Source organism: Oncorhynchus nerka, linkage group LG27 (assembly GCF_034236695.1).
Source record: "Oncorhynchus nerka isolate Pitt River linkage group LG27, Oner_Uvic_2.0, whole genome shotgun sequence".
Classification (NCBI taxonomy): domain Eukaryota; kingdom Metazoa; phylum Chordata; class Actinopteri; order Salmoniformes; family Salmonidae; genus Oncorhynchus; species Oncorhynchus nerka.
In genome coordinates, this window is record NC_088422.1 from 67,344,927 (window position 1) to 67,360,978 (window position 16,052).

Genomic DNA, 16,052 nt, shown 5'->3' on the forward strand with positions numbered 1-16,052 from the left:
TGGCCCTGACTGCAAGTCTCAACAAATACAACAATGTAACAGAGAGGAAAGGAGAGAGGAAAAGAGAGAGGAAGGGAGTGGAAGAGAGAGAATCCGCAATTGCATCTTCCGGCAGCCCCATCTGTAATTAGCTGGTGCTGGGGTACGTGAAGAATGGCCCAGCTGACAGCTTAGAACGCCTGTGTGTGTGTGTGTGTGTGTGGGGGGTCTGCTGCACGGCTTGCCCATCCACTCACACACGAGCCCAACATAAATAAGCGTGGCTGAACAGCCAGGAAACACCAGCACATTCCAACCAGTCAACGTCTCAGAGAGCCACACACTGCAAACACACGCCTCAGCAGACGCAACACACTGCAAATACACACAGAGGCAATGTGATACACAGTATCGCTGCAGACTTCCACAGGCCCTGCTGTAAGCCAAGCCAGTAAAAACAGAGAGCAGATTATGGCTCAGGCTTTACAGGTTAGTAAGCCGTGACAAGCACCTCCAGCAGGTTCATAAATCAGATGGGCTGGGGGCACAGAAGGGGAGACTCCAGGGAGAGGGCTGGATTACAGTTTACACACACACACACACACACACACACACACACACAGCGTAACCGTTAGAAAAATGCCTGTGTAATAACCTACTCTTCATCCTAGGCCGCACATCATACATTTCACACGGTGTGTGTGTTGCGCAAGTCAAACATAAGGATTATGGCATTACAATTCAAGCAAACTACTATTTCTGATTAGCCCACTTCAAAATGAGTCAATAGCATTTTACCCAAAACCCATGAAATCAAACTAAAGACAATCTACTAAAACAAGGACTGTAATAATGTACACTCACTCCTACAGTGGTTATAACAAACAATCACTTGAGGCAAACAAATGACTTTACTCAGTGTTTTAGGCTATGCAATTATCAATCTGATTCCTAAATGCTAAACAATCAACAACTCATGAGGCCATTAAAATGAACATGTTTTGGTCTCGCCGTCTGTTGTAGACCATAGAGGTTAAAACTACTTATCCTGCAGCAGAAATACAACCATTTAAAATAATAGGCCTGACAAAAGGGAGCCAGAGAGAGAGAGAGTGCGCATATGAAGAAAATGTTTAAATGAAAGCAGAGTTAAGTCAGCAATCCAATGTAAAGGGCTTAGAGTTAAATGCAGACACACAGAGCACAGAAACCAGGGCAGAAGCTAGCATCAGAGGTGGCATGGAAACATTCAAACAACCACACACTCATGGCTGCCATGGTCTTCCTGGTGCGACAGTTTCCTGTCATCTTGTGCTTATAAGAAGGAACCGGTAAAGAACATTCAGAACAGTCTAGTGTTGGGCAAACACGCCATAACAAACACACACTAGTATCTCAAAGCGAGGAAGACTTTAACAGGTAAAGTTGGAGATGGCAGAGTTTGTCAGTGCAGGGAATGATGAATCCGATGGTGAACTCAATTAGGCATATGAAAGCCATTCTTGAACAGGTGAGAATGTACACGTGAAGAAAAACAACCATGTGATGTCTACCACCCTAGGGAGAAGACGACTGTACAGACTAGAGGTCGACCGATTAATCGGAATGGCAGATTAATTGGGGCCGATTTCAAGTTTTCATAACAATCGGAAATCGGTATTTTCGGACACCGGTTTGGCCGTTTAAAAAAATAAAAAATGTACACCTTTATTTAAACTTTATTTAACTAGGCAAGTCAGCGAGCAATCCCGTATCCGGGATCCTATTTATAGCCTCAAGCTCATTACCATAACGCAACGTTAACTATTCATGAAAATCGCAAATGAAATGAAATAAATATATTTGCTCTCAAGCTTAGCCTTTTGTTAACAACACTGTCATCTCAGATTTTCAAAATATGCTTTTGAACCATAGCTAAACAAGCATTTGTGTAAGAGTATTGATAGCTAGCATAGCATTAAGCCTAGCATTCAGCATTCAACATTTTCACAAAAACAAGAAAAGCATTCAAATACAATCATTTACTTTTGAAGAACTTCAGATGTTTTCAATGAGGAGACTCTCGGTTAGATAGCAAATGTTCTGTTTTTCCAAAAAGATTATTTGTGTAGGACAAATCGCTCTGTTTTGTTCATCACGTTTGGGTAAGACAAAAACCGAAAATTAAGTCATTACAACACAAACTTTTTTCCAAATTAACTCCATAATATCGACAGAAACATTGCAAACGTTGTTTAGAATCAATCCTCAAGGTGTTTTTCACATTTCTATCGATGATAAATCATTCGTGGCAGTTGACTTTCTCCTCTGAAGAAAATGGAACGCGCATGGAGCTGGAGATTACGCAATAATTTCGGACGGAGGACAGCGGGCGGACACCTGGTAAATGTAGTCTCTTATGGTCAATCTTCCAATGATATGCCTACAAATACGTCACAATGCTGCAGACACCTTGGGGAAACGACAGAAAGTGCAGGCTCATTCCTGGCGCATTCACAGCCATATAAGGAGACATTGGAACACAGGGCATTCAAAATCTGGACCATTTCCTGTATGAAATTTCATCTTGGTTTCGCCTGTAGCATTAGTTCTGGGGCACTCACAGATAATATCTTTGCAGTTTTGGAAACGTCAGAGTGTTTTCTTTCCAAAGCTGTCAATTACATGCATAGTCGAGCATCTTTTCGTGACAAAATATCTTGTTTAAAACGGGAACATTTTTTATCCAAAAATTAAAAGAGCGAAGAAGTTAAGAACACATTCTTATTTTCAATGACGGCCTAGGAACGGTGGGTTAACTGCCTTGTTCAGGGGCAGAATGACAGATTTGACCTTATCAGCTCGGGGATTCAATCTTGCAACGTTACAGTTAACTAGTCAAACGCTCTATCCACCTGCCTCTCATTGCACTCCACGAGGTGCCTGCCTGTTACGCGAATGCAGTAAGCCAAGGTAAGTTGCTAGCTAGCATTAAACTTGTAAAAAACAATCAATCAATCATAATCACTAGTTAACTACACATGGTTGAGGATATTACTAGTTTATCTAGCGTGTCCTGCGTTGCATATAATCGATGCGGTGCGTATTCGCGAAAAAAGACTGTCCTTGCTCCAATGTGTACCTAACCATAAACATCAATGCCTTTCTTAAAATCAATACACAGAAGTATATATTTTTAAACCTGCATATTTAGCTAAAAGAAATCCAGGTTAGCAGGCAATATTAATCAGGTGAAATTGTATCACTTCTCTTGCGTTCATTGCACACAGAGTCAGTGTATATGCAACAGTTTGGGCCACCTAATTTGCCAGAATTTTACGTAATTATGACATAACATTGAAGGTTGTGCAATGTAACAGGAATATTTAGACTTACGGATGCCACCCATTAGATAAAATACGGAACGGTTCCGTATTTCACTGAAAGAATAAACATCTTCTTGTCGAGATGATAGTTTCCGGATTCAACCATATTAATGACCTAAGGCTCGTATTGGCACATATTGCACTTTTACTTTGTTCTCGCATTATTTAAACCAAATTGAACATGTTTCATTATTTATTTGAGGCTAAATTGATTTTAGTGATGTATTATATTAAGTTAAAATAAGTGTTCATTCAGTATTGTTGTAATTGTCATTATTACAAATAAATAAACTCGTCCGATTAATCGGTTTCGGCGGTTTTTTGGTCCGCCAATAATCGGTATCGGCGTTGAAAAATCATAAATCGGTCGACCTCTAGTTCAGACTGGCTGCTTTGTGTCTTGGGTTGATGTGCATCCTACAAGCTACTCTCAATATCACCCTGTGTCTCCTCTACAGAGACTCGCTACATCAACATGACCAAAGTAAAAGACCAGTTACAGGTTGAGAGAGACGGTCTCCAGACAGAGCTCCCTGTACTGGAGTTGAACAACCCTGGGATGGAGGCGTTTTAAATCCAGTTTGTACTACATCTCTACTGAGAAGAGAAACTGGGAGGAGAGCAGACAGGACTGTGAGGAGAGGAGCTGGTGGTCAGAAAACAGCAGAGGAACAGGTATTTGTCAACGGATTCTGGGAAGTCTGGATTTTTGTCTGACGGACAGAGATGAAGAGGGGGTCTGGAATTGGGTGGATGGCACACCGCTTACCACTGGGTACTGGGCATGTCGACAGCCTAATAGTCATCTAAGATGGCGCTGAGCAATGGCCATGTCGTTCTTCTGTAGAAAAATGCAGCGAAGTGCATTTCTGGTCCGGTGAGAAATCGGCCGAGACGTAACTAAAACTTGAAACCCAACTAAAGTTCAACTACTCTCAACCAGTACATCATTAACAAAGACATCAGTGCTAGTGCTTAATTACACAAATTAATAATGCAAATGAATTGTGCTTAAACATTTTCTGTCGTGTTCCTTTACAGTAATGTTTATGTTCTCCTTTTGTAGTAATTGTGTGTCAAAACTGTCATTTTCAAGTTGAATGAATAAAATGTTGTATTACTGTATAACTCAGACGTATCTCAGACAATAAAAGTTTATTTAAAAAGTTTCTTCCTGTGAGTCTGTGTGCCTGTGAGTGAGTCTGGTGTGTGAAGAGACTCCGGGCTTGAGTGGTACAGACAAATTCAATCTATGGAGAAACCTGAGACTGCAGAGAGGCTGGTGTCGACAAGCAGAGAGAGAGAAGGAGGGGATCAATAAACCAATACTAATAGAAATCAATCTGATTTATCAATGATCCAGTGTCTCTAATTAATTAGATACACATTTTATATGAAACTACGATTCACACGCCTCTGAAGGTTTAAACTTTACAGTCGCTTTTATGTGGAGATAAGCCCAATGCTCTTGTCACATATGGTCCCTCTCTGGCCTCTAGGTCACCAGGCTGCTCGTTAGGGCGCACACCTGTCACCGGCGTTACACGCATAATGACACTCGACTGGACTCCATCACCTCCTTGATTACCTGCCCTTTATATGTCATTCTCTTTGGTTTCTTCCCCAGTCGTCATTGTTTCTGTTTCATGTCGGTGCGCTGATTGTGTTTCTTGTTTTGTTCATTTATTAATTAAATGTTTTCACTCCCTGAGCTTGCTTCCTGACATTCAGCGTACATCGTTACAGCTCTTCAACAGTCTATAGAAATGTGGTCGGTGTGAAGTAAAAACTTGCTCTGACAGAAAACCATAAATAAGCCTCCCGGGTGGCGCTGGTCACGCCGGTCGCTGTCGTAACCGGCCGCGACCCGGAGGTCCGTGGGGCGACGCACAATTGGCCTAGCGTCGTCCGGGTTAGGGAGGGCTTGGTCGGTAGGGATGTCCTTGTCTCATCGCGCACAAGCGACTCCTGTGGCGGGCCGGGCGCAGTGAGCGCTAACCAAGGTTGCCAGGTGCACTGTGTTTCCTCCGACACATTGGTGCGGCTGGCTTCCGGGTTGGATGTGCGCTGTGTTAAGAAGCAGTGCGGCTTGGTTGGGTTGTGTATCGGAGGACGCTTGACTTTCAACCTTCGTCTCTCCCGAGCCCGTACGGGAGTTGTAGCGATGAGACAAGATAGTAGCTACTAACAATTGGATACCACGAAATTGGGGAGAAAAAGGGGTAAAATTACATTTAAAAAAGAAAAAAAGGAAACCATAAATAGGAGAACTCCAGTTGTTGTTTTGGGTATTACAGCCATCAGACATCAGTGAGGTCCAGTACCAGTGGGCTGAGCCTGTACAGCATCACAGATACAACAGCTTCTCCTTAGCTAGCATTCAGATCAGAGCAGAGCTGGGAGATGACAGAGAGTAAGTCAGGCTCTGCGGTTGATAACAATGCAGAGGGTCACACTGCCAGGGAAAACCTATTTCAGCCTGGACACACACACAGAGAGACACAGAGAGAGAGAGAATTTCTGACCAGGCCTCACTCCAGTAAATCCCTCCACTGCCACATGACAGAGGTCTGGGCAGTGGCTCGTCTCCCTCTCCTTCCTCTCTCGCCACAGAATTGTAGGACGCTAGCCTGACAAATATGCTCAACACTGCCAGTGCCAGAGCCTTGGCAGGACATTGGTCAATCAGGGGGAACACAGTAATTACACTGTCCATAGAAAGAATACAAGGAATGGGGCCAATACAGCCATCCAGTGTGTGTGTGTGTGTGTGTGTGTGTGTGTGTGTGTGTGTGTGTGTGTGTGTGTGTGTAAATCAAAGTGTACTATTTGACACTTGCTTGATGAAACAATCAGCATGAATCTGTCCTTCAGTGCTCTTCTAGTTTACTGTGGATATCAACAGGATGGCAGAAGTGGGCTGAATAAATCCACAGAACAGCACCATTTCAAATGTTCCCTGACAGCGCTGTCAAAACAACAGCAAAACTAGAATTGGCAATCAATAGAATAAACTACAAGGAATATGCCAGTCTCTGAACACAGCAGAAATAGACATGGCCGTCAGTAAAACTGTATGATCCTCACAGACAGGGAGCTTTATTACTCAAGTGATATCTTCTCATGATGAATGAGAAAATATCAAATGTTGGACTAGTAAAATGTACGTTGAAAGGAGCTCCAATCTTATGCAGATCTAATGATGTGCACAGACATGAGTTGTACACCGAGGACATTCAAACAGATATTTACTGATGTAAAGTTTATTCACGCTGCGTTATTATGTCTTACTATGGCGATTGCTCGCAATCCACATTCCTATCAACCTTGCTGTTTGGCAATATAGGTTCCTGATTCAAATGCAACAAAAAAGGAATTTATAGCTGAACCCTGTCAGGGTTATGACCCTGTTTTATTATGGTCCTCTTAAGCTTCATCCACATGGGTAGGAAAGACCATAAACCAGAAGTCTCTGGTCACATTAAACCTTAATATTCAGCAGTGAGAGAAAAGGCCAGGGTCCTAGCTTGTCGTCAAGGTATGGATCAGAAGAGAAGATGGCGACAGGAAAGCCATTACACTGTGGAGAGAGGGCGGCTGAGGGGAGGGGGATGAAGATGGAAGCCAACATGAGAGGTCAGGACCTTCTAAAAATGCCCCGTCTTCTGAGCCTTGACATCCCTAATGGAACAGACCACAGGTGACTGGTCCAAAGCTCCAGAATGTTCATTTAGTGAGGGAATGTGCAAACCGCAAGATTCTCCTTTAAATATCTTGGAATTCTGTGCTTGTTTTCTTCATTCTTTGTTGATGCTGTTCTGTCTTCGCACACTGCATAATCATGTTCATTTTGACAAAGTTGTGGTGAGTAGGGTTTCTGCTGAATCCTAGCGTTAGCAGAGCTATTGTTGTCTCAAATCCATGTCTTCCTTCACAGCAGTACGGTTGTCACCAAACATGACTAGTTCAAAGAATAAATCAAATCTGTCTTTCCTGAATATGTATTTAAAGTTAAATGACCTATCTGCTAGTATAATTTATTCTCTGTCTACTTCAAGAGCAAAACAACTGCTTTCAATCGTATTTCTGATACCCAGCTCTCCACAGAGATCATTTGTGGTCTACCGCATCCGTCATGTAGCACGCCATGTGGCCATCTGACCAAGTTAATTAGTGACAAGCCAATAAACATAAGGTCAAGTGACATAAGGTCAAGTGACATGCTAATTAATTGTCAACAAAGAAGCAGCTTCCATAGGCAGACATAATGAAGGCTAAGATGCATTACTAGACCTGTAATTCCACAAAGAGGCCGAGGTTGAATGGAAGGCTAATCCAAGATATCAGACAGTTGACCAACAAATAAGGTCTGGCAGTAGTCATATTAAAACGCCACACTAAACCCAACCAGAGAGGTGAGTTAGCGTGAGTTAGTAAGAGGTAGCATTGCTTTGCTCTGCCTTGCATATTACCTCAGAGAGTGACGCCTCTGCCCTCTGGCTCAGCTGGCTCTGGCTGACAGCACCAGGTTAGGGCCCCCACCCAGGGTTACGAGAAAATTTAGGGTAGACTGGGATCTCTGACGGGCAGGCAGTCGCTCCAATTACAAAGCCACAAGTCCTCAACGGCTGACCAGGGGGATGCAGGAATCCCATCACCCAAACGTCTGGAAAGACGAATGAAGGTGGCAACTGATAACTGACGAAATTGTATGCACTCACTACTCACTCTGGACAAGAGCATCTGCTAAATGACTAAAATGTCAAATGTAATGTGCAGAGGTTTGAAGAACCCAGGGGAGAACAGAGTATTGATCTACCTGCCATCATCTTCTGGGCCTCATAGGGCTCCATGTAGCCATCGTTCTCTGTGCTGGCCTGGGTCACCTTCTCTGTGGTGGCCTGGGTCCCCCCGTCCTGCTCCGCATCAAACGGGTCTGCATAGTCATCCAGGATAATGAGCTAGAGAGAGGGAGGGAGGGAATGAGAGTAGGTGAGAAAAGATTAGAATACATTTTACGGCTCTGTTTAAAACCACAACACATTCCGGAGCCCAGAGAGTTACATTGCAGAGGCAGGAGATGAGGAGAAAATGTAACTGGAACCTTAGGAGAGGAGTGGAGGTGACAGTATTAGTGATAGTACCAGTCTGGGCTCTGCAGGAACATGTGATCTCCACACGTCACAACACCCAGACAGAAAAGAAAAAGTAAAAAAGACATAAATAACAGCATCTTTCTCCGTGTGCCTCAGTTCCACCATCCACCATCTTTAGACTTCATGCTCCCTGCTACGTCTAATTATACCATGGTACTCTGACAGTGCCTGCTTTTCAAAGAGCGAGGAGAAAAAGAGGACAGCCCACAACTGGTAAACTGTCTTAAAGAGTAACAATTCTACAGATTTACAGGGATTTGGCAGCGAGCCATGGCTGATTGCAGTCTTGCTCTCTTTACTAAGAATGTCTTGCAGAAGCTGACAATTAAGTGGACATCTTGTCCTAAGCCCCAGAAATACAGCCAACTCTTAGGGTCTGTCCACACACAGTCTCAGCATCTCTGGCCAGAGCAATTTCCTAAGCACCAAGAAAACTGCTCCCCTTCACATACATAATTCTCTTTCAGATAAATTAAATATTTAAAGTTCTCTTCCATCTGCCATGTTGGACAGGGACTCCAAAGAGAAAATCTGACTAAAGGGGGTTTGGACTGGCTACTACCAGTACCAGGAGGTGAACATATATGGGCTATCTTCAGTTGGGACTCTAGAGAACCACTAGTGGTGCCAGTCTGTTCACCCAGCGGGCAGACAGACGGACTGGAGGAGTGTGTGTGTGTGTGGTGTGTGGTGTGTGTGTGTGGGGTGGGGTCCAAAATTTGGGAAACAACTCAATGGAGACCTACCATGATTAAGTCAACACAATGTGCAAACAAGCATACTGTACACTGACAAGCAAACACAGGACACATTCGCACAGACAATCACACACATGCAGTCAAGCACACACACGCAGACACACATACAGGAAAGGAGTCAATTAGCACTACACCCCATGAGTCATACTTTAGCAGGAAGGGGTTTGGTGTCATTCTACATAAGCTCTTCAGTCATCTAGTGGACAGAGCTGGGCAATCCCAGGGTGAACTAGAGACTACTGCATGCCATGGCTGTACCGGCCAACCAATCAACTGTCCTTAAAAACAACCACAGCCCTTCCTCCACACCCTTCTCAGAAATACAGCCCACAGGGGAAGACACCTGCCAAGCCTCCCAGGCGTGGACTTTAAGGGGGAACCGAGGAATCCAGTACAGTACGATCCATGTCTAAAGCATTTCCCCAACTCCAGGCTTTCACACCACCTGGGAAAGCACCGTCCTTCTTCTGATCCAGTTTTGATTTCACTGAACAAGATAAGATACGATATACAAATATACAGTCGTGGACAAAATTTGAGAATGACACAAATATAAATGTTCAAAGTCTGCTGCCTCAGTTTGTATATGGCAATTTGCATATACTCCAGAATGCTATGAAGAGTGATCAGATGAAGTGCAATTAATTCCAAAGTCCCTCTTCGCCATGCAAATGAACTGAATCCCCCAAAAAATTCCACTGCATTTCAGCCCTGCCACAAAAGGACCAGCTGACATGTCAGTGATTCTCTAGTTAACACAGGTGTGAGTGTTGACGAGGATTGGTGCTTGGAATCATTGTTCTTCCTCTGACAAACATGGTTAACTGCAAGGAAACACATGCCGTCATCATTACTTTGCACAAAAAAGGGCTTCACAGGCAAGGATATTTCTGCCAGTAAGATTGCACCTAAATCAACCATTTATCGGATCATCAAGAACTTGAAGGAGAGCGGTTCAATTGTTGTGAAGAAGGCTTCAGGTCGCCCAAGAAAGTTCAGCAAGTGCCAGGACCATCTCCTAAAGTTGATTCAGCTGCGGGATCGGGGCACCACCAGAACAGAGCTTGCTCAGGAATGACAGCAGGCAGGTGTGAGTGCATCTGCACGCACAGTGAGGCGAAGACTTTTGGAGGATGGCCTGGTGTCAAGAAGGGCAGCAAAGAAGCCACTTCTCTCCAGGAAAAAACATCAGGGACAGACTGATATTCTGCAAAAGGTACAGGGATTGGACTGCTGCGGACTGGGGTAAAGTCATTTTCTCTGATGAATCCCCTTTCCGATTGTTTGGGGCATCCGTAAAAAAGCTTGTTCGGAGAAGACAAGGTGAACACTACCATCAGTCCTGTGTCATGCCAACGGTAAAGCATCCTGAGACCATTCATGTGTGGGGTTGCTTCTCAGCCAAGGGAATGGGCTTACTCACAATTTTGCCTAAGAACACAGCCATGAATAAAGAATGGTACCAACACATCCTCCGAGAGCAACTTCTCCCAACCATCCAGGAACAGTTTGGTGACGAACAATGCCTTTTCCAGCATGATGGAGCACTTGCCATAAGGCAAAAGTGATAACGAAGTGGCTCGGGGAACAAAACATCTATATTTTGGGTCCATGGCCAGGAAACTCCCCAGATCTTAATCCCATTGAGAACTTGTGGTCAGTCCTCAAGAGGCGGGTGGACAAACAAAACCCCACAAATTCTGACAAACTCCAAGCATGGATTATGCAAGAATGGGCTGCCATCAGTCAGGATGTGGCCCAGAAGATAATTGACAGTATGCCACGGCAGATTGCAGAGGTCTTGAAAAAGAAGGGTCCACACTGCAAATATTGACTCTTTGCATCAACTTCATGTAATTGTCAGTAAAAGCCTTTGATACTTGCTTGTAATTATACTTCCATATTCCATAGTAACATCTGACAAAAATATCCAAAGACACTGAAGCAGCAAACTTTGTGGATATTAATATTTGTGTTATTCTCAAAACTTTTGGCCACGACTGTATATGCTCCAACAGATCACCTACACATAAATTGGTAGATTAGGTACTAGACAGGTTTTCTTTTTAAAGACCCTTAAATGTGCTTCATACTGGCTATCATGTATTATACACAGATGGCCTGCCTCCTGCTTTTCCATCTGTTTTCGGGACATAATATAACTAGGACTAGTTTGCCACAGTGTAATTATGGGTTTTCCTCCTCTGTTTTTCTTCTGTGATATTAAAAGAGGAAATGCATCCAATGCAAACACTCTTTGGCCTTGTTTTTCTACCACAAATAGAATACATCTCCCGCACAACTTTAATTAAATTCAGCCAGTCAGGTTTCAGATGTTCCTGTTCCTGACACTGAAGTATTCAACCGTTACAAATGGCATGTTACCCTTCACATGGAGTATGTTTATCCACTTCACACGATATATCACCTTGGGTCTGTGTCCATCTGGAAACAGTAGCACAGCCCAAACCAGATACTAAGTCATCTTGACCAAAACAGAGGAGTGTACTTACAGCCAGCCCAGAGCACTGGCAACCCATTCTGACTGAACACATTCCACGTGGGAGAGAGCAAGGGAGAGAACCTCAGTGCGTTAAGCTGCAGTCGTGTACGCCAGGAGCCGTCTGTGTGTCCACGTGGTGAACAGAGAAAGCCTGGTTTAGTAATTAAAGGAAACTGTGCCTTATGACTGGCATGCCTTCAACCCCATACTTACTATATCTTAGTGTATATGAATGTAGATATTCAACGACTCATGTCAGTGCCCTCCTCAGAAAGGGCATGATACCTGACAGTAGGACAATTCTACCGTACGTCCTCATTCTACACCTTCCCCTTGTTAGTGTTCTGCCACAAAGCTGTAGCTAGCTTGACGATGGATGGCTGCTGTGCCCACAAACATTATATTGGACTGTGTGGTTCTGTCAACAAACAGCAGGGACCAAAAAAGATGTATGTATTAAACGAGGTGGAAAAGAACATTGCAATCAAGCCAGACATACTGTATATTTAGCCCTGTGACGGGTCTTGTTCGCTCAATCATTTTTCACAGTCAGCAAATGAAAGCTCTTTTTAGCACCTGGTAATGTTGCTGCTGCTGAGGAAGAGAGGAGAGCCATTCTGCTTGTCCTCTGGAGCCTGAAGCTGAGGTTGATACGGAGGCCTGTTCTGGATGGCAGCTTCCTGCCTCCCACCACCTCTCCTTATCACTTAGTACTAGCTACCCCACCAGATTTTCATATTTTATAACTATTTTTTTCCCCAGAGATTTTCATTTATGTGTCGACAGCGATTTCTCTGCCTAAGATACCAAGAAACAGTCTTAAAAGCGTACAAAAGCAATGGAATGGACAAACTACATTCCATTTGACACATCAATCTAACAGTTCCATATCCATTATTCAGAGAAAATGAATTTAGGGAAACAAGCAAACAACTTAGCAAATTAAAGTAAAAGTTGGCATTTACCACACTACTTGGGTGTTGACTTTCCCCTGCCTTGGGCCACATCTAACACCAGTACTTGGTAGGAGGGGATCAATTAGTCTGAGTGTTTTTGGGGAGTTACCCCTTCTCTGTGAAGGTCCTGCCACACTGCACTAATGCTACCCAGCTGGAGGAGTCGGGGAACATGGAGAAAGGGGAACGTCAGAGACGAGGCTCTGCCTGTCTGCTTCCCTACCTGCCTTCCTGGGGCCTCCCTGCCCGCCTGCCTACCAGCTTCCCTGCCTCTCTGCCAGCCCGCCTCCCTCCCTCCCTGCCTGGCGGCCTGCTTGCCTGGGGACCCACCATCTGTCTGCTGGCATGTCAGGGTGTGTCAGGACCACAGCCAAGCCACCACACTTGTCATGAAAGTCAAATTTACCCACAGTGAGTGCAATACTGCAGTGCTTCTATATAGAGTGCTATACTGTATGTGAGCTTTTCTAAGCAGAGATGTAAGCTGTGAGTAGCCTCACAAAGTAACCTTTTAGGCTTTATACCATCTCGCCCCCCTGGAAGCAGTCAGGACATATCCCTACACTGCAGAACATACTTAAATAACTCCCAGCCTGGTGTCGTGCTGAGCTACCAGGTTCACCATGTCTTACACCTGCAGCTGCTTAGATAGCCAGGCAGCCAGAGTAGGAGAAATAGCCACACACTGCTTAAAAATACATTGCAGCTCTCAAGGAATGAAGTCTATTTCGAATCAGTGTGAGACTAGTGAGAGCATTAGCTAAGAAGAGAGAGTGTAACAGGCACCTGCCACTTGGCATTCCACACAGTTAGCACAGAGAGTGCTTCTGAGATTACAATTCAATTGGGCTGCAGTCCTCCATTAGAACTAGGAAAATACACAATCTTCCTTCTGCCACACCATCACATGCAGACCAAGTGGATCTAACAGGCAATTATCATATAGAGCATCTGGGGCCATAAAAGGGAGAACATTAAAGTCTTAGTTTGTGGTCATCGTATAGGATGATAGGGTTTTGGCAGTATGCTGCACCAATTTATAGCTTTCCCCCACGTCCAAACTATTTAGTTAAATATGCCATTCCGTCATTGACATCTCATAAGCAAAATCCAACTCCTCAAACTATAAACACCAAAAAAACTAATAATAATAATACAAGTAAACTGCTGCTGGATGCACCAGATAGTCATGTGTGTGCACGCGTGCATGTCTAATATGACAGCCAGCCTCCCTGCCAGCCATCTGAGTAGCCACCTGAACGACTGGTGACAGTAATGTAATGTGGAGACGTTACACAGAAATGTGACAAATGTCACAGCTGGTCCAGAAAGGATGAGGGATGTCAGAGCTATTGGGGGCTGAAGCCTCCCCCACCTCTCCCCCTACCAGGCCACCACAAGAGTCAATGGGGGGGGGGGGGCAGGAGGAATGGAGGGAAAGGGGGAAAGGGACTGGCATTTGTGATTTATGTCTCCACGCCACAGGGGATTTGAGCCACTGATAACCTAATACAACTCAGGGCTTAGCTGCTCGATTGAATTAGGGTGTTTCAAAGGGCTCTTTTTTGCTGCCATGGCTCTTTTGTTCTTAAGTTTTTTTTAAAAATGATATCAGAACTAATGAAAACCATCTTAGAGAGGGGGATAAGGAGGGGAGAGGAATAGACTGCCCAGCATATGTTTACGCTCCTGTTTAGACAAATATTAATTTAAAAAAGGAAAATTGAACAACAGATAACATCACACTGCCTGTTGCTGAATTCTGACTCTGCTCCAACTTATCTTCAACTCCAAATACAGGACACAAGCACTCAGCTCAGTTCCAGTCATCTGAAGCTAACAGCTTGCCATCAAACATTGCCACAAGGCAATTTACTAAAGCAGAACCAATTGCAACCTCCGTTGTTGACACAATACAGCCACTATCAATAAGATACTTGTATGATTCACAGATGGGAGAAGAAATCTGGTTAGGACTCAAATGGAACCCGATTGTGAAGCATGATTCCATCTGGAGGCTATGTTCCTCTGAAAATACTGTATATATGGAGCTTTCCCACAATACAGCTCTGACATTAATGAAACTTTATTACGACATCTCCTAAGAGACAGGGGTTGTTGGCCTGGGAATCAGCCTGTGGCTCTATGGGCCTCAACAAGGACGTGGCAACGCCAGCCCTGAATAACTACTTAAGAGCCAGGGAAGATAGCTGCTAGCTAATCAAATGATGTTTTCCATGAGCGCCCATTGTTTTCAATCAGTCACAAGCAATAGAAGCTAGAGCAACGCTAAGTGGAGGAGAGCACTTCTCATAAGTAAAGCGAAATCATGTTTGTCTTCTTGCAGCTGGATGAATTTGTCAGCTTTGCTTTTAGCCTTATTAAAGCCCTCTCAAAGTCAATGTTCCGTGGATAAAGCATGTTGCTTGATTAGGACAGACGGGGGGAAGAGACAAATATTAATGGCTAGGGAAGACCTGTAGAGAAACAATTTAGAGATAAAAACACAATCAGCGTTCAAGAACCTATTCAGCTGTTCAGATGATAGATAATTAGTACATGTGGTGACACTGGGTACAAAAGAAAACATATTAAGACCGCCATTCTCCCCTACATCGCCCAAACATGCATTTCCCCAGTCATCGATGACTTGCTTTGAAGGGAGTGAGGATTTAGGAAAGAGTGCAACACATGCTACTTCAACCAGCATGCTCCCTGTGGCAAGGGGATCATTTGTAGCATCCAATGTGTTCAGCCATCTCTCTCCGTCTTTCCCCCAGTCAGACATCTGTGTTGTTCAAAGCACAGCTCACACTTTTCCATGTTAACCTATTTGTTTGGTCTCCTTAAAAGAATCCCGACCACATAAAACAGGCTTCTTTAGATCTCTGGGCTGCTGCACATGTGGGGTGGCTTTTGACACGCCAGTCGGGAAAAGCCCGCTCATTTGGCACATGGAGAAGTGGTTTAGTGCGTCATTGGTCATATCCTTTGCATGGGAACACTTCCAAAACGCAACGACAGTGACACGGATACCCTGTAACACGGGTCAGTGTTAGAGCGAGAAAAACATCAGAGCTGCATTATAAATGGGAGAAAGGAGGCACTTGACACTTCACCTTAAGCTAAAAAGAGTTACGTCACACAGCTGTGTGCAGTGTGCCCCTCCTACACTTGTGAGTGGGATATAGGTTATGCAGCAGGCAGAGCTATTCAGGCCTCACAGCAGTCATGTTTTCCCACACCCACACTACAGTCACACCAACACAAGGTTTAAGGGAGCACTAAATCCTACTGATCACCTACGGAGGGATGAATATGCTCGTGATAGTCAC

At 44.2% G+C, this 16,052-nt stretch overlaps 1 protein-coding gene across 3 annotated transcripts in view; it reads right to left on the reverse strand.

Moving 5' to 3' along the window:
* Nucleotides 1-16,052, reverse strand: part of LOC115112187 (SH2 domain-containing adapter protein F-like) — a 137,939-nt gene that overhangs the window by 99,160 nt on the left and 22,727 nt on the right. For all 3 annotated transcript variants that reach the window (XM_029639055.2, XM_029639053.2, XM_065011911.1), the window contains one exon: nt 8,164-8,305. In XM_029639055.2, coding sequence (XP_029494915.1) covers nt 8,164-8,305 — 142 coding nt within the window. The remainder of the gene's footprint in view (nt 1-8,163; nt 8,306-16,052) is intronic.